Consider the following 19410-nt stretch of genomic DNA (forward strand, 5'->3'; position numbering starts at 1 on the left):
AGTGTGAGGCGGCCTCTCTCTCCCTCCCCTGTGATTTCCCTCCCACATTCCATGCTCTACCCTATCCTCTAGGCTCCAGCAGCTCTGAGCACCCTACAGTTATCCCTACATTCAAGGCTACCTATACATCTGTACAGCCCTTGTCCCTTTGCCTGTAACAATCTCCATCCTTTCCTGGTCTTCCTTCACTTCTCAACTCAGACAATGCTTCTTTCATAGAACTTACTATACTTTGCCATAGTGAGCTATTTCCTCACTTGACTTTGCATACCTGAAAAGTGGGGACTGTGTTTGGTTCTCATATATATTCCCAGACCCTAGCACATTTCCTGGCACATTGTAGCCAATCATTATTTGATGAATAATTGAATGAATGAATGGAATTTAATTTAAAGTACTTAGGGTAGCAATTTAATTAGTAATGTTGACACTTTAAAATGCAACTTCAACATCTTTTATCAACTATGATTAAGTTAAAGCTCTTAGTTCCTACAGGCATACTTGCTTTGTAGGTGAAAACTTCCCCTCGCTACCCCTAACCTCAAGAAAACAGTACCTGGTCTTCAGGTTTCTTTTTTTTAATCAAAATTTTTAATCTTCTTAAATCCATTTATCCCACCCCAGAATTGAGTCCTGCTGTCAATGTAATAATGTTTACAAAATCCAATAATACTTTCTGGAAATATTAGTCACTGTAATGTTGAAACCTCACTGAAATTCTCTACCCAGATAATGTGTCTAAAGTACTAAAACTTAAGTTTTCTGGAAGGAGTAGAATAATACATTAATTAGTTAAAAATCAACTGTCCTAAAATTTTGGAATAGTTAATTCATTCAGCCAACATGTGAGCACATATTATATACCTAGCATTATGCTAAACATTAATAAAAGCTTTTTTGAAAAAAATTAATTCCATTGGTAATTTCATAGCCTGTTTTGGGTCAGGGATTGGAACATGAAACAGATTTATAATGTAATAAAGCAGCTGTTGGTCGAGTTTTTGCACAGGCTGCTGTAGGTACACAGAGAAATAAAATTGATCTTCCCCAAAAGAACTTAACAATGAAAAGAATATTTAAGTCCTAAAATGCAAGCCAGCATTTCAAGTTAGAGGCAAGAAAGACATCTCATGTAGGAGGAGCAGCATGTACAAAGGCCCAGGGGTAGGAATAAACAGAAGAGTTTCAGGGGTGGCATATGGGTGAGCTAAAGACAAATTCAGGAGTTTCTGTGGCACGAAAGAAAGTAACCAGCCAAAACCATCCTTTGAGATTATCCCATCAAAATGAGTCCCTGAGGTATTCAATTTCTGCAAGATTCAAGTCCTTATCCACTGAGAGAGTCTCAGATAATTCCTTTAAGGAAGAGTCACCATTTACGACAAAAGTAAAGGCTTTCTTTAGGTGCTGTGTGGCCCTTGCAGGAATTTATTTGGGGTCTTCTCTTCTCCACATTGCATGTATGCTGATAATGAGCAAAGAGTTATTTCTTTACTGGGGCTCTTGGCCTTTGGTCCATTATAAGTCACAAGTACAGACCGTTCTCTGAGCATCTTCCCCTCACTCACCCTTCCGTGTTGCTGCCAGCATTCTTCTGATCCTAGCTCTCCCTCAGTTTAGGAAATGAGCATTGGCCTAGAACAATGCAAGTCTCAAATCTTTTGGTCTCAGGGCCACATTACATTATTAAAAATGACTTAGGACCCCAAAGATCCTTTATTCACGTTTATCTAAATTTATTTAAATGTCTATATTTAACCTATTAGAAATTCAAATTGAGGGAAATTTTAAATATTCATTAATTATTATAAGATAAAAGCAAAAAATTGCATGTCAACATAAGTCAATATTAACAAAAAAGTAATTTTGAAAAGTAATTGTATTAATAAATAATAAAATAAATAATAAATAATTGTAAATTATTGTATGAGAATAAATAATTGTATGAGAAAAGTGGCATTATTTTATATTTTTTCAAATCCCTAATTCCAGCTTAATAGAAGACATCTAGATTCTCATGTCTGCTTCTGAATTCAATCCATGATTATAACCACAGGTCATGTAGAAAACTCGGGAGAGAATAGGAGTGAGAAAGATAAACAACTTATTGATATTATTAAGAAAATTGTTTTAGCATCACAGACCTTCTAAGAGAATTTCAGGGGATCCTAGCAGTCCCTGAACAACACTGAGATCTTCTGGCTTAGAAATTTTAAAATACAGTTGACCCTTCAATATCAATGGAGCGAGTGGTTAGGAGCACCAACCCCCTGCATGATTAAAAATTCCTGTGTAACTTAGTCGGCCTCCTTCTGTGTGCTTCCTCAGCATCTGATGATTTAACCAACCCTAGGTTATGTGAAACTGTTGTATTTAGTATTGAATTCAAACCTGTGTTGTTCAAGAGTCAACTCTACTATATTGAAAGATGAGAGATGAAGGTTTACAAAAGTTAGCAGATAGAATGTTAAAGCAAAAACCAGCATGTGGATAATTACTTCAAGCAAGTGTGACCACTGTTTTGATGGGATGATGAGTTTAAAAAAATGTGACTTACTTGTTCCACTTATTTACCATTAAAATCCATTTCAATCAGTCTTTAAACATTCAAAATCTTCCTCCTCAAAGAAAAATAAACTCTAGTTTTATCTTTCCCACCCCTCACTTTAATCAGAAGATAGAATGCCAAAGAGCTAGGAAGTGAACCACCAATTAAACAACTTCAAAGAAAGACACCTGGAGTTTCATGCTTTCTAGCTCTGGACCTTGAGCAGGTCACAACTTTTCTACTCTCAGTTTCTAGACCCATAAAATGGCTTACCTCCCTCACATGACCATCTGGATAATTTGAGATGTGGAATGTTAGTGTTGGCTTCCAAACTCTCAAGCCCTCTACACATGTTATTGATTATAATTATGTTATTATTATTATAATACTACTCATGGGACACATAAACCTCCCCTTCTCTTTAAGTGGAGAGATTGCCCTCTATGCTTTCCTCATTTGTGTGTCCCAAAGCCCTTCTCCAGCTAAGTTCTTGCAAGCCGCCGATGGGAAGGCCCCTGATGAGCTGTATAATCTAAGCTCTGAGATTCCCAAGGCCAAACACAATCAGTCTAATGCATCAGCTGTCAGGTTACCCCTACATGCAAACCTCCAAAGGAAGAGAGACACTGCCAAGACCAAGTTCAGGGAGAAGTATAAGCAGGCTTCAGGTAGGGAGGCTTCCTCAATGCTCTCACAATGTTCAGACAAGAAGAATAATTAAAGAGAATATAAATGAAGATGGTCTGGCTGCACTGAAGCAGCTCCCATTGACATATCAAAAGTAAAGTCACAGCCTTCAGTGAGCATGATTGATGGTGAAGTACACTTGCCTTGGTACAGGTTTCCAACACACTTCAGAAGTCATAGAATGCTATTTGGACAAAGATCAGGAGTGAATAATACATCTAATGTAACCATGACCTAGAAAAGACTGAAAGGGTCGGAAATTTGAGTGGAAAGTCACTCAAAGAAAAAAAGCAAACCAGAAGTAACTTGGCTAAATTGGGTAACATAAGTATAAGATTAAACATTGGCATGTTTAGAAATTCCCAGTCCCAAGTTAATAAAACTGGGGTCATGAGAATTCTCCTTACTTTACCATCTGCGTTTATCAACCCACTCAGCCTCCTCTCAGCACTAGAAAAACATTGCTCAGAGGAGGAAAAATAATTCTTTAGCAATAAACATTTGAATTTCACCTCAAGTAAGACTGCATTTCAAAATCTGAAAAGACAGCTCAACCCGGATTTATTCTAAGACATTTTGATTTAAGTCACTTTGGACAAATAATATTGTTTCCCTTTCCTTGTGTATGTAAAACAAAGCTCCTTGCGCCCTACTCAGATAGTGACTAAAATGTTAATAAGTCATGAGTAAAATTTTAATTAAAAAATATTATTAATGTGGTTTTACAATAATTATCTATTTTTTTCTTTTTCAAGCTTTGAAGGCGTCACCTTCTAAGAAACGGTGCAACTCCATCGCCGCCCTGAAGGCAACCTCACAGGAAATTGTGTCCTCAATTAGCCAGGAATGGAAGGATGAGAAGCATGATTTGCTGACTGAAGGGCAGAGTTTTAGCAGCCTTGATGAAGAAGGTAAAGACACAGAACTTAAACCACAAGAATTTTTTCTTTCTTTTCTTGTTTTTTTTTTTTAATTTTATTTTATTTTTAAACTTTACAATATTGTATTAGTTTTGCCAAATATCGAAATGAATCCGCCACAGGTATACCCGCGCTCCCCATCCTGAACCCTCCTCCCTCCTCCCTCCCCCACCCTCCCTCTGGGTTGTCCCAGTGCACCAGCCCCAAGCATCCAGTACCGTGCATCGAACCTGGACTGGCGACTCGTTTCATACATGATATTATACATGTTTCAATGCTATTCTCCCAAATCTCCCCACCCTCTCCCTCTTCCACAGAGTCCATAAGACTGATCTATACATCCGTGTCTCTTTTGCTGTCTCGTACACAGGGTTATTGTTACCATCTTTCTAAATTCCATATATATGCGTTAGTATACTGTATTGGTGTTTTTCTTTCTGGCTTACTTCACTCTGTATAATAGGTTCCAGTTTCATCCATCTCATTAGAACTGATTCAAATGTATTCTTTTTAATGGCTGAGTAATACTCCATTGTGTATATGTACCACAGCTTTCTTATCCATTCATCTGCTGATGGGCTTCTAGTTTTTTTTTATTCATACAAGTAATGTAAACTCACAGTAGAAAAATTAGAAAATAGTTTCTCTAAGAAACAAAGTTTCTTAACTGACTTTTTTTTTTTTTTTTTTACATCAGACAGGTACTGTGCCGGTGTCTTAACAAGGTTTGCAGGGAGGCACATGTCATGCAGCATCATGAACACCCAATCATCACACTCATGAACTACAAAAGGATCTTCTTAACTGATTTTTTAAAAGATATTTATAGTATGACACAGTTAATGTAAAATTTTTGAAACACATAAACAATCCCGTATTGGTTTATGGTAAAAAAAAAAATAATTAGAACATACTAAAATATTCAGAAACAAAGATCTATAATCCCACTACCTGAAGGTACCAAATCTGAAGGTTTTGGTATTTTCACTAGTAGACCTTGGTCTGTGCTTATATATATATATATATTTTTTTTTTTTTTTCAAACACACATAGACATTATATACATATACGAGGCAGGAAGAAAAGGGGACAACAGAGGATCAGATGATTGGATGGCATCACGGACTCTATGGACATGAGTTTGAGCAAGCTCCGGGAGTTGGTGATGGACAGGGAAGCCTGGTGTGCCACAGTACATGGGGTCGCAAAGAGTCAGACACAACTGTGCGACTGAACTGACCAACAGCATAGCAGTGAATTACCAATTTATTTTGGTCCTTTTTAATGAGTTTAATAGAAGTTTTATAATTTTCTCCTGGCATGTCATGTTCCTACCTTTTGTTAGATATATTTCTCAAATCGTTGTAGAGATAAAGACAGATATGTGTTTTCTGTCTTTTCAGATAATGTATCTTTAAGATTTGGTTTTTCTGGCTATTTGTTGCTACTGCATAGACCTCACATCTTTCTTACTTGCTGACTAGGGCTTCTGGTACAATGATAAATAGAAGTAGTGCTTGTGGGCAGCCTTGCCTCATCCTGATTTTAAAGGGAATTCTAATGTTTCACTTCTGAGAAAGTAGTTTGATGTATCAGATACCCATAGCCAAGTCAAGGAAGTTCCTTTTTATTCCTAGTTTCTAAAATTTTTGTCAAGAATGAGTGTTGCATTTTATCAAATGTTTTTCTCTATCTATTGAGTTAATCATTTGGATTTTCTCTTCTAATCCTATAAGAGGAAGTAACATTTTAGATTTTATTATCAGTTTATTCTTTTGGGAATCCCAGCATTTCCTGAAAGTTTCTTTTACTTCCTGTAGAATATTAGATCTCTCCTTGGGGTTTTATTTTCCTCAAGAGTCTTTAAAATAGCGTGTTCATCCTTGGCCCTTTTGCAGCACTTATCCATACGTGCCAAGTTGGATTTCTTTAACTTTTACCCAGATTTAGCAATTTCGACAAGAGTTACTGAATTGCCCTTGCTGCTCACTCTGAGTTAATGGCTCCAGTTTCTGACATCCATGCTCTTTCCCTAGCTTCCCTGTGTTGGTATCTCCCTACGACACTGCTTAATTCTCTAGAATTAACTCATTTTTAAACTGTGACAAACTTTCAGATAGTGTGCTCAATATGGCTTCTGTCAGCTATACTCATTTAAACATGTATATATTGCTTCTAAAGTGTAAGCTATGAGTCCAGTTGTTAATCTAAGGGGATAAGTATAATAAATACACTACATAGCATTTAGAAAGTCTGGAAACATAGGAAGCAGTGCACAAATCGTGCTTTTTTTCAAATGAACTACTGGATCTACTGCTTTGAATCTAAAGGCATTTCACCAGAAAAGGTCTCGGAAGGTTGAAGAAGAACCTGTTGAGCGTATTCTTTGAAACTGTTGATGTATTATTTTTAAATGAATTTATCTGGACAATTCTCTGCATCTACAAAGTTTGCTGCAAGCTTCAGTCTTTTTATAATGCTCTGCATTTGGGGACTTCCCTTTCAGAGTGCGCCAACTCATCACCGAACGCCCCTCCGGTGTTTAATCATGTGTTCTCTGTCATTCTCAGTATGTCTGGGTTGTATTCGTTTTCTTCTGCCATGTGATAAATGACCAGAAGGTTAGCAGCTTACCTCCACTTATCATCTCCAGTTCTGTAAGTCAGAAGACTAGCAAGGTTTACCTGGTCCTCTGAACACAACTTTATCAGGGTCACCTCAGAAACGGGTCATCAAGGTGTTGGCTAGGCTGAGTTCTCATCTGGAGGTTCTGGAGAAGACCCCCTCCTCCAAGCACTTCCTGTTGTTGGCAGAATTCACTTCCTCGCAGTCGTAGGGCTGAAGTACTCATGTCTTTGCTATCTGACAGGTGTGGGCCGGGTTCACCCCTAGAGACCATCCTTGTTCCTTGCCATGCAGCCCCCTCCATCTTCAGACAGAGACTTTCCTGCAAGTCAGTGCCCCTCACACTTGGAATCTCTGCCATGACGGTGTCTGACCCTTTAATATAGTTAAAGGGTTCACATGATTAGGCCAGGCCTACCTGAATAAAGGGTAAACCCTCTGACTAACTCAGGGTTAACTGATTAGTAGCCTTAATTAAATCTGCAAGATTCCTTTTGCCACATAAGATAAAATAATAACAAGAATAATATCTCATCATTCTCACAGCTTCTACCCACACTCAAAGGGAGATTATATAAGGGTGCAGGTCACTGGGGAACATTCTAGAATTCTTCCCACCATACTAGTTAGTTTTTTTTAAAACTGAAGGGTATGGGCACATAAGGAAACAGTGCTCTGGTTCATGGAGCTGCTCCTAAGAGTCAGCTATCTGGTGTTTGGGTGCTCTCTGACCCAGGCCCAAGTCACTGGACAGGTAGTGTTTTTCTATAATCTATCACTCAGGAAGCCTCTGGTTTATGAAGTCAAGCTGAGTATGCCCAAGACCCAAGTCTGTAGTAGTTGTTCTCAGTCCAGCTCCATCCACCTTATATTTAATAGCGATTCATTGGAATCTGATGTGAGCTTGTGTTTCAGATCCACTTTTCTATATTCTTGAGAGTTTTCATATTTTTCTGTGTATTTAATGAGAAGGTGGAATCAAGTATGTTGAAGATTGCCAGCCATTTGTCAACTGCTAGACTTGTTGATTTTTGAATGTTGAGTACTTGTATAATTTTATATGCTCATCATCTATTAGTCATCATGGCAATTCTTTATTTTGATCTGACTCAGAGGCAAAACTGCACCGTCTCCTACACTTTAATGTGTGTCTAGTCTCCTAGTCCAGAGTCCAGGCCTTCTATGCCTTCCCCCTTTTCCTTCCATTACTCACCCCACATCTCCATCTATATCCCTCCAAATCCAAAGTCCAAAACCTCACATGTTGTTATGCCAATTAGGGTCAATTTCCATTCATACACTTCATGACAGTACATAATTCTGAGCCTGTAAAAGAATACCACAAACACCTTAAGGCTACATTGTATTTATTATCATCTGTTTTAGCTTGCTTTGGGGAAAGGATTAAAAAGAATCCACAGTACAGCATAGTGACTCAAGTTAATAATAACTGTATTGCATATTTGAAAGTTGCTAAGAGAGGAGATCTTAAAAATGCTCATCACCAGAAAAAAATGCTAAAAGTGTGTGTGGTGATGGGATGTTAGCTCAACTTATTGTGATGATCATTTCACAATATATATTGGGTTAGCCAAAAAGTTCACTCGGGTTTTTCATACCATCTTACAGAAAAAACCCAAACGAACTTTTTGGCCAATCCAATAAACATATCAAATCACTATGTTATATACCTAAACCTGATCCAGTGTTATTGAATATGTGTCGGCTGTAGTTCCATAAAATTAAAAAATAAAGTATCTCCATGAGGGGAATAAAGGTCCAACTATGGAATGATAAAAACAAGATTCGTTCACAATATTCTATCTCTGGGAATTTATGTTTCTTTTTAAAGGAACTCTGATCTTTGCTGTTGGTCCCTTAAGCAAAACACTATCTCTGACAGACTGACCAGTAATTGGTGTGAATTTGTCCATTGGGAGAGGATGATTTAAAATGATCCAGATTCAACTGTCCAAAAAAAAAAAAAAAAATCCATGTAGACTCAGAGTGAGCATAGCCTTGACTGTTCTACTTTCCTGATGGGGGATACTCTTGCATGAGTACTTCCATAGGTACCTACATTTTAAATAAAAATGAGTTCTCATTAAGAAAAAAAAAAAAGCAGTTTTGCTTGTTAAAATATAATATCAAGGAGAGCTGTGAATAATATTCACAGATGCATGTGGGCTCAAACAAGGTTAAGGTCTAGCTGGCTGTTAGTCTCTGAAGCATTTGTTTCCTGGCTCTTAGCAAATCTGAGTTCTTAGATCTGCACTGAGAATCGCAGATGTGAGCACAGCCTCACAAGGGGGATCAGGTTCACTGTTTATACATTTGCCAATCATCCTTTTAATCTCTGTCGAATTATCTCTTCAAGCTCCTAGGAGTTTTTTATGTCATCTTTTGAAACAGTAAATCACTTTATTAGGTTTGAAAAAGAACATTCATAATGTCATTTCCATTAGCCATTTTGTAAATTAGTGCAATTTCCTTTCTGTTTAACCTGTTTCCAAGAAGCTATTTACATTTCTGCTGCAGTTCAGAGGAGCACAATTAATTCACAATTTAATTTGCAGCCTGATATGTAAAATGAACGCTTTTGACTCATTTAGATTATCATAGACACTGAAACAACATTTATTAGTGAGATTCATGAGGGCTTGTTTTGCTTTTTGTCACGCAGCACTGGGATCCCGACACAGGCCAGATCTGGTGCCTAGTACTCCATCGCTGTTTGAAGCCGCTTCCTTGGCGACCACAATTTCATCTTCTTCCTTGTATGTCAATGAACATTATCCACATGACAGGACTACGCTTTATTCAAACAGGTAATACTTAGTACAATCAAATTACCAACCAGCTATTACCATGTTAATGTCACAGCTAGACCAGCGTCTCTGAATGAGTCATCCAGTCATCCCTGACAACCAGGTTGTGACCATTGCCTGCCCTGTAAGAAAAACAGAAAATCTGCATTTTTACCGTGGTAGGAGGGAAGATCCTTATGATTTTATTCACAGTTAATCATCGTGTCCTGTAGAAAGTATGTATACTTGATTCTATGGGGGAATGTGAATCTTTCATCATTTTTGTTTTAATAATCTTATGAATTTTTGTAAAGCAAGCACTCTTGGTTAATATTTTCACAAATAGTTGCAAAGATATTTGAGTATTTTCTTTTTGTATGAGTGATCTTAGTAGCCACGATAAACAGAATAACAGCCCTCCTGTCTATGTCCTAATCCCCGGCACCTCTGATGCTCTTCCCTTACATAGTGAAAGGGGCTTTGCCAATATGACTAAGCTAAAGATCCGGAAATGGGAAGAGTATCCTGAATTATCCAGATAGACCCAGCACAATCACAGGGTCCACATAAGAGGAAATCAGGAAGGATTAGAGTCAGACAAGGAGCTGTGATGGCAGAAGCAGAGATAAGAGAGGGAGAAAGATTTGAAGATGCTACATTGTTGGCTTTGAAGGTATACAAAGGGGCATGAGCCAAGGAATGCAGGCAGAGTCTAAATGTCAGAACAGACAAGGAAACAGTCTGCCTTAGAGCATCCACAGAGGAACACAGTACTTCCAACCCTTTGAATGTTAGGACTGTGACTGCTAGAGGTATAAAATAATAAATCTGTCTTATTTTAAGCCATGAAGTTTATGACAGTTTGCCACAGAAGCAATAGGAAACTAATACAGTGACTCTCAAACATTTACTGTGAATCTGAATGTTGGGGTGGGTTACTGAACTTTCTTGGATAGAAAGTTAATTTTTGTTAGGTATTTTTCTAATAAAAAATTAGGTAAATAAAATGTTTTCAAACACTGGTTCTAGTAATAGAAAATATCTTCACCAAAAGATCACAACATTGTGAGATTAGCTATTTTTTCTACTTTTATATAGGCATTTTTGTAACTAGCTTCAATTACAGGGTAGGGAATACTGTGTATACCTTCTCAGTAATTATCTGTTAAATGTTGAACTGGTTCTTATTAAAATTCAGCTCTCAAGAATCAAGATCAAATTTGTACAAGTGCTTTTTATACAGTAAGTTATTTTCCCCCTCCAACCTAGCAGCTTGGTTCACCTCCAGAAAGAGGACTCAATATGATAGATTCATTTTTAATGTGTGCATCCTTGTAAATCCTAGCTTCGTCTTCAGCAGGTTAAGATTTGGCAGTTGAAGCTTCTGTAGAAATTCCTTTTTGTTGCTGCTCCCTTCTCTGTCAGCTAGATACAGGTTAGGTGGTAGCAGGTGAGACAGTCTGAAAAAGAGGAAGGAAGGACAAGGTGATTCACAAATCTTGCCTGGACTTCCATTTGGATCACTCTACTCTAGGACCAACAAATAAGGCTCTGTTGTAACTTATTCAACTCATCTGAACTGTAAAAGTAATTTGGGTAGCTTCCTCAGATTAGAAAAATTCAAAGTAATTTATACCATGAACATGTACCTTGAAAGTTCAAATTTGTTATGTAAATTAGTCAAGCAACAGTTTTTCCTGTTCATATGGTACAGCTGTGAAAAACTGTTCTTTTGCTCTCAAATGTAAATAGCAGCTCAAAAGATGGAAAGTCACAGGAAGTTCTTTGAAAGGTCAAAATCAATTCTCATGTGAAGCTGTGGTGGTTTCTTTACCATTGGATAGTTGGATGTGCTGTTAAATTACATACTAGAATTTTCAGCACAAAAATACAAGGGTTTCGTATGTTTGTTTTTGGTGGCAGTGGTTGTGGTTCAGTCTCTTGACCAGAGGTATTTAACTCTTGGGTATTTATAAGGTTCCTTGAGGATCTGAATCGGAGTTCCTTCTAACTCCCAATCCTTTCTGGCCAGCTTGGGAGATACCTTGCCTGTTCCAGGGCTGTGGTATACAACTCTTGATACCTTTATTTATGCTGATACAGGTTATCATTTAGATGGGAAAAGCATCAGTGTTGTCTATGATATTTTCCCCTTTCTCTTTTTTTAAGTGAATTATTTGAAATAAATCTTCTGTGGCATTGTATCTCCCAAGTTACAATTTGATATATTTAGCTATCCATCTGGGTTCAGTTGCAAGAACAAGAAACCACTCAGTCTTAAGCAGAAAGGGATTTGATACAGAGAATCCGCAAAGTCTTAAAGGCTTGGGGGTGCGTTGTGCTGTGGGTGGGACATTAGAAAATCCACTCCAGGTACACACCCCCGAGCTGGCCCACCAGTAGCCTTGCAACCTTTGCCACAATCAAGTGGAGGTCCTGCCGGAGGGATGCAAGCCAGAGAAAAGCATGTTGTGAACTGAGAATATTTTTTAAATAAACCAACATTTTAAAATCATATCACTAAATCATCACTAAGTAATCATATCATATTTCACTAAAATGCCCATATTCTTTTGAAAACCCACTAGTTGTGGCATCACTGGGCTCCCTTGCTTCACGCTGGAGAGGAGCACATGGACGCTCTGGGTCAGCACCCTCTGCTGTGGTCACCTCTGCTCTGGCCTGCCTGCTCCTGTGGGCATTTCTGCTCTTCACCCATGATGTGTAAGAGAAGTCAAAGACATGCCTCAGATCTTAAGACTGCCGTAGGGAAGTCATAAGGAAAAGGTGCAAAAAAGGCACAGAGGTGCTAAAGAACCCTGAAGAGAAATAATGGTGATTCAACCCCAGGGAATCAATATGCCTACTTCCCCACCCACCATGCCCACCCCTAATTACTCAGCAGGGAAGCCTTACCAGCCAATTGAAAAGAAGTTGTCATATTTTGTTCCTATCATTTTTTTCCTTTAGAGTCCTCGAAGTCCTACATGATGTCTCTTGAGGCGATACATAGACAATATTCTAATTCTCTTCAGGCCCGCTAAAGTTTAAAACCTAATCCAGACAGCCTGTAAAGAAAATTGGTGTTATAATTCATGTTAGGGTTTCCCTTTTCTTTATGAATCACTTTTATGTTAAGGCAGAGTGGTCTGTTTTCCCACTTCCACATCATACTATACGTAACTGTACTTAGATATGCTGTGAATATTCCAACTAGCAGTTGTCATTGTGTCCATCCTTTCAGAATCTTTTAAGTTTGAAGAGTGTCAGTTAGTGCCTAGGTGTTTCCACTCCTGAATCATATACTGTAGTGGGCTGCTGCTGTCTCTTAGAATTACTCCTTTTTTTTAAAAAGATTATTCTTTGTGACTTCAAAAATTCCAGTAGCAATTTATTATTTTTTTCCAGTGCATTCCAAAATTTGACTAGGAAACAAAAAATACTATCATTTTTAAAGTATATATTTGACTTGATTACTGGGAGTATATATTTTCAAGTTCTACTCAACAGTCCTATGTTAGAGCATGGAATTCATAAGACTACAAAGGAACTGTTATAAGTTCTTGCTTCCCAGTCAAATGGTGGGATTTTAATTCTGAAGTTTTGATTCTTGAATTCTTCTTTCCTAATAAGAATTCTGTTTTTATCTATATAAATTGAGCATTAAGGAATACAGAGGCAAATGTGTTTTACCTCGAAGTTAAAAACAGTTTAGTGTTGTGGAAATTGGATGCACACATGAATCTTAATTCTTTTTGTGATTTCCTGCACAGTTGGTAGCAAACATGAAGCTCTTATAATGCATAAGGACAGAAAGCCCTACTGCATTCCAGTATGTTTATCCTTTCCACACCAAAGATGTCTTTACCAACATCACCACTCTGTCTAGTCTCATGTTTTGCCAGTGGCTATTTCTAATAGTTGGCTCAGACTGAAGACATTTGAAATATTGAGAAAAGGACGGATAGGTCAGAGGAAAACCACTGGTCATTCGTCCACGGAGAGACAGCTGGCAAAGGCTCCCTAAATGTGGAGTCCAACATTTGAGACCTCAAAGGCTGACTCAGTGGTTCCAAGCACAGTTCTGGCCCTTTCTTCCTGCCAGTAGAGAATGGTAAACCTCAGAGAGGGTGGAACAGTTGCCTCTATCTACAAGCTCCTCCCCACAAATTGCTCATCATTCAAATTTAAAGACATATAAGTAGAGCCATCCCAAAGAATGTTAGAGACCCATTATTTTACAGATGTTGTCTAAAAGATAAAGGAAGAGAAATGCAGAGACATGCATTATATGACATATCCAAAGTCACAGAGCCTGCTAACAGGATTTAAATCGGAACACAGGTCTCTGGGGCCCAAGCCTCGCGGTCTTTCCACTGTGCCACCTTTCTCATCATGGTCTCCGAAGACCTCTGGTCTTATCCTTGATGTGTATGTTATGCACAGATGGTCAGTTGGGGTTTTTTTCCTTAATGTGAATTCTGGCCCTCTGAGCATTTTTTATTTTCACTATTTAATAACTAAAGTATTTCTAGTTGGCAAAGTAGTGGGCTTATGTTAATATCTACCTATGATGTTTATTCTAGAAGTCACTGAGCTAAGTTTGCTTACTAAAAACATGATAGTTATGGGAACTTTTCTATCATAGTACTAGTTATACTTCAAACCATCAAATATAATCCAATAATAACTACCAAATAGCTAGTTATGGGGCCTTATTAAGGATCTGTGTTCTTGACTCAAGTCACTTCATTCTCATTGTCGTTCATTCGCTCAGTCATGTCCTACTCTTTGCGACCCCATGGACTACAGCACCCCAGGTTTCCCCTCCCTCACCATGTCCCAGAGCCCACCCAAATGCATGTCCATTGAGTCAGCGATGCCATCCACCCGTCTCATCCGCTGTCGTCCCCTTCTCCTCCTGCCTTCAATCTTTCCCAGCATCAGGGTCTTTTCTAGTGAATTGGCTCTTCACATCAGGTGGCCAAAGTATTGGAGCTTCAGCATCAGTCCTTCCAATGAATAATCAGGGCTGATTTCCTTTAGTAATTCTCACAGCAACCCTATCTTATCTCCAGTTTACAGATGAGGGATGCTTAGCAATTTAGCTAACTTTCCTGAGGTCAAGTGGCAAAAAAATAGAGCCATGTTATCCACACACAGCACTGACAGGGAGTGTATTAAGGCACAGCCTCAGCTAGTCAACAGTTGTCCTTAGACAAGGACAGTTGTCTCAGACAAGATGGCTTTTAGATGATGCTTTTAATGGAAATTCAGTAATATCCACACACATTCTCTTCTTCCCTATCTGTTTTGCCTTTTCTTTTTCCATGTGATTTTGAGTAAGGGTTTTCACTTTCAAAAATGTTAGTTTTGGTTTTCAAACACTAAAAATATGACATATTAGTTTAAATTCACAAGAAACTTAAAATAGCTGTTTCCTTACGTTTTTATTTTCAATTCTCCAGATACACTTCAAATTGGTACATGATCATTGAGAGACTTTTTAAATTGAATTATAGTTGATTTATAATATTAGTTTTATGTGTATTACATAGTGATTCAATACTTTAGTAGATTATACTACACTGAAAGTTATTACAAAATATTGGTCAGATTCCCTGTAACCTTGTTGCTTTTATTTGTTTTGTACATGGTAGTTTGTATCGCTTACTCTCCTGCCCCTAACTTGCCCCTCCCATGCTCTCTCCCCACACTGGGAATCACTAGTTTGTTCTCTGTATCTGTGAATCTGTTGCTATACTTGTCATATTCATTCATTCATTTTTTAGATTTCACATATACGTGTTAATATACAGTTTTTGCCTTTCTCTGTCTGACTTTTTGCTAAGCATAATAACCCTGTACATAATACTCATTGCTGCTGCTGCTGCTAAGTCGCTTCAGTCGTGTCCGATTCCGTGTGACCCCATAGAAGGCAGCCCACCAGGCTCCGCCATCACATGGTCATAAATGGCAGAAGTTCACTGAGAAGAGACTTGTTAGGTATGTTTCTGCTTGATTTAGAAAACCCTGAATCCTCTGTTGACATAGTAAGGTTCAAAGGAATCTTTATTACTTACAAAACAAAGGGAGAAAATGTTGGGGGCACAAACTTGCTAGTAATTCCAGTTCTGTAACCATAACCTCCAGAGAGGGACAGTGCATGCCTGCAGTATCTGCTGTGGCCATGGCAGCTCCTTGCTGTACCTAGATGCCAGCTGGGGGCTCTGCCAGCCCATCAGAAGGTCTCTGTAGCCCTTCTGTTGATGCTAGATTTTGAACCTGACCTCGACAGACTCTTGTGCTTTTATGCATCTTCATCTCAGTACTCCTGCCTGCAGATGGACCTTCTTGCCACCATCAGCCCCAGTCAGGTTTTTCTCTTTCACTTTCAGTATTATAAATCATCAGTTAGGGCATTAGTCCTCCAGCTGCCACTTCCACCTCTCGAACATTGGGCAGGTCACCTTAACTTTGTGTGCCTCAGTTCCTCATTTATAAAATGTGGATTATTATGCTACCCACCAGAGCATTGTTACAGAGATTAAATGTAATAATCTTTGGAGAGCACTTATGCCTCTTGGCACATAGTAAGCAGCCTCAAAATACTCGTTAAAATAAGTGATTCCAGACCCTGACACATTGCAGTTTCCCCATAAGTCCCACTCTAAGGGGCAAGATATAGTTATTTTTGGCAAAAAGCCCTCATGGAGTACTCTGTTAGTCAGAGTCCTGTCAAGGAAACAGAAAACACACTTGGAATTTCAGAGAGAATTTAGGAAAGGGTTACAGAGTGTGGGAGGCTGAAAGAGTGAAAGCAGGGAGTTGCAGAAACCCAACTAAATAACTGCAGGAAACTGCTCCTAGCAGGAGCCCTGCCATGTCACCAGAACCTCAAACTCAGGAAGGAGGCCACACCTGGGGACCAGATGCCCCCTGAGGAACAGGGACAATAGAAAAGGATGTCACCTACAGAGCTGGGAGAGTGGCAGGGACACGGCCAGCTCCAAAGACATCACCAAAGAAGAAAGAAAGAAAAATGTAGGAAGAGACCCAAGCCTTCTCTCTTCCTCTTGTCTCATTTCCTGGCAGTGTCCTCAACTGGCAGAACCTGGCCAAGGAGCCTGAGGTACGTGGTTTGCCAACTCTTGGCCCCAGCTTTGCAAAGGAGAGTTGAGACAGAATATTAATAATAGCCTCAGCACACAAAGGGAAAACTGAGATAGATATAAAATCCTTCACACAAAAGAATTATAAAAATCAAAGTTTTATAAAGATTGAGTGTGTGCAAGAACAAAAATCAATTTAGACTCTCTTAAAGGGAATCAGAGCCAATTTATTACTGTGCCAAGGTAATAATAGAACGTAAGGTAGCTATAATTTTTTTAATAATGTGGGTAATTAGAGACTTCAGTATTTACCAATAAGTCTGATAGCCAATAATGCTTTCCCTGATACTATACTAGAGTAGATGCTGGTTTTAAATACTCAAAGAAATGTCTTAGCTAATTCCAGGTACATGGGTTAGATAAGAAAGGTTCTTGAGCTCAAGAATTCCACAAAGAGGTTTGTAAACCTGGGGAATCCAGCTGATAGAGCAGGCGATAGACAAGGTAGCCATCACCCCTGCCCTAGACAATGCACTTTATTGCCAAGACCCCAGTCCACCCCATCTTATCAACTGGCTATAACTCAGTTTAAAGCAAACACATTTGAGGCAGTGGAGAGATGTAATGTCATTTCCATTCTCCTTAGAGTTAAGAGAAGGGTTTAGTGTCAGGAAAGCAGGTCACCAAGCAAATGATGATACATGTTTGGGGAGAATAGCAGTCCTCAGAATCCTGAGGCAAAGCCTGCTTTGTTACCCAGCCTCCCAAGAGAAGAATGTCTTATTTTAGAAATTAGGACCTTTTTAGGCATGCTGTGTTTCAGGCAAATCTAAGAGCCATGTTCATATCCTTTTCCAGTTGTGATTGGGGCCCCTGCAGAGAAAATTGGAGCCTGATTCAGCATCACAGTATGCCTGTTAGTTTAGCTTCCTCTCCACAAACCCAGGCCAAAAGAAACCCAGATTTACATCATATACTCTATGCCTGGATTTTGTTAGATGACACTGGTTTTTTTTTGACAAATTATAAAATTACTTCTGAAGTGATTAGCTTTTCAAATGATCCCTCATATGTTTCAGCCTAGGCAGGAAATTGAAGTGAACTTTTCAGATATCTGACATTTATGAAGAATAATTTAGGATTCAGCATTAATTCAAAGAACACTCACATTTTTTGATGAATTGTTACATGGTAATATTTCTAGGTGCTTTTCGTGCATTATTAAAAATTTTTAATGGATCCAATTGATGAGTAAGCCATATGAGGGGGAAAAAATGTGGAAAAATGTTGGCCAGCCTTTGGATATCTTAACTGGTCAAAAATAACCTCTTCAGTCTATTTTCTACATTGTAGTTCTGGGACCAAACCATCATGTCTATTTGCTTGACTTCGGCCACTAATGCAGTCTCTGGAAGAATGTCTTGCTGGTGGTGGATGTACCTCTGTAGACCCTCCCCAAACCCCTGCCCTTCTTCACTGAACCTCTAGAGAAATGCATCTCAGAATGTGATTGATTCCTCCATCTAGGTTTTCCACACTGCTCAAGGAATTCTTCAACTCATGGTGGAGTTGAAGAAAAAAGTTTTTTGAAAGATATTCCTCTCCTTCTGTATTTTTTCTGAGGTATGAAACAATTTCTTTGCCTTGTGGTTAAGCTAATACACAGATGGGCTCATTCAAGGACTTAAGAGGATATAATATGTAATGCCTGCCATGCAAAGTGGAAGGGGTTTCAGATGATAGTGGGAAGACAGGACCTCAATGCCTTTCTTGTACTTCAGCTCTACCTGGACATATCCTAAGCAAAGATTCCCTTGCCTTAAAGGAATTTTAGGTTAACGATACCTCTGGAAGACTCCAGCCTGCCCTAGACTGGCTTCCCAGCTCAGCCTCTGTGACCTTTGGCCAAACTACATTTCTGCTCTTCTGGACTTGACTAAGTCTACAGAGACCCTTGACTCAGTGGCCAAGCAAAGGCATCTGTTTGAGATCCCATGAGCTTGTTGACTCTCTTGGTCTACTTAGAGATCAGTTTGATCCTTCTGGGCCCCTAGAAGTCACCGTCTCGACCCTGACCATCGCCCTCTGCCTGTTTGACTTGTCTGCATCACACTCTAATTCCACCCTTCAGTTTAGCCAGCCTTATGAAGTTAGTATCTTCCCCTAGACGACTCCTGTCCAAGTGACCCCATACAAGGCAGCGCCGTGGGCTTGTCCTTATCACTTCAGCTGTCAACAGCCTCTCTTTGGGGTACCCTCTTTTAGTGCATCTCCTGTGTTCCCATTTGCCTTCTCATCTAGTTCTGATAACCACAATACAAAGTAATGATGACTGCCAGGGCCTGAGACTATGATGTGTGAACTCCTTCTAGGTTCTCTCTACTAGCTCCCTCCCTTCCTCCTCCATCCAGGGACCCCCAGGTGCCAGGCTCTGCCAGAATCCCAAGTTTGATTTTGCAACTCTGACATACTGAATATACACAAGGTAACAAACATCATTTCTTCCAAGGCTCTAGAAGGAAGTTGATTCTCAACATCCTCCGTTTAATCTTGTTATCTATGGAATTATCTCCCAAGTAGCCAGCTTTATCTCCTTGTAATTTAGACGAGTTGGTGATCTTTGAGGGTACAATTTCACTGTGGAAGTCCACAAGTGTAAACCTGCTACTGAGGACTCATTAATTTCAGAGAAACTTGACAGACTCCCCCGC

General features: G+C 39.1%; 1 protein-coding gene and 1 non-coding gene across 11 annotated transcripts in view; one reads left to right on the forward strand and one right to left on the reverse strand.

Moving 5' to 3' along the window:
- The window catches only part of PIP5K1B (phosphatidylinositol-4-phosphate 5-kinase type 1 beta), a 345687-nt gene that overhangs the window by 250404 nt on the left and 75873 nt on the right, over window positions 1-19410 (forward strand). For all 10 annotated transcript variants that reach the window (XM_086415454.1, XM_086415457.1, XM_086415456.1 and 7 more), the window contains 2 exons: window positions 3991-4146; window positions 9464-9608. In XM_086415454.1, coding sequence (XP_086271580.1) covers window positions 3991-4146; window positions 9464-9608 — 301 coding nt within the window. The remainder of the gene's footprint in view (window positions 1-3990; window positions 4147-9463; window positions 9609-19410) is intronic.
- On the reverse strand, window positions 4847-4951 carry LOC147366992 (small nucleolar RNA U13). Its single transcript, XR_015132215.1, has one exon. It is a non-coding gene; the product is annotated as a small nucleolar RNA U13 (small nucleolar RNA).

Source organism: Bos grunniens, chromosome 8 (genome assembly GCF_055505025.1).
Source record: "Bos grunniens cultivar Pamir isolate PY7600 chromosome 8, Bosgru_T2T1.0, whole genome shotgun sequence".
In the NCBI taxonomy this organism is placed as follows: Eukaryota; Metazoa; Chordata; class Mammalia; order Artiodactyla; family Bovidae; genus Bos; species Bos grunniens.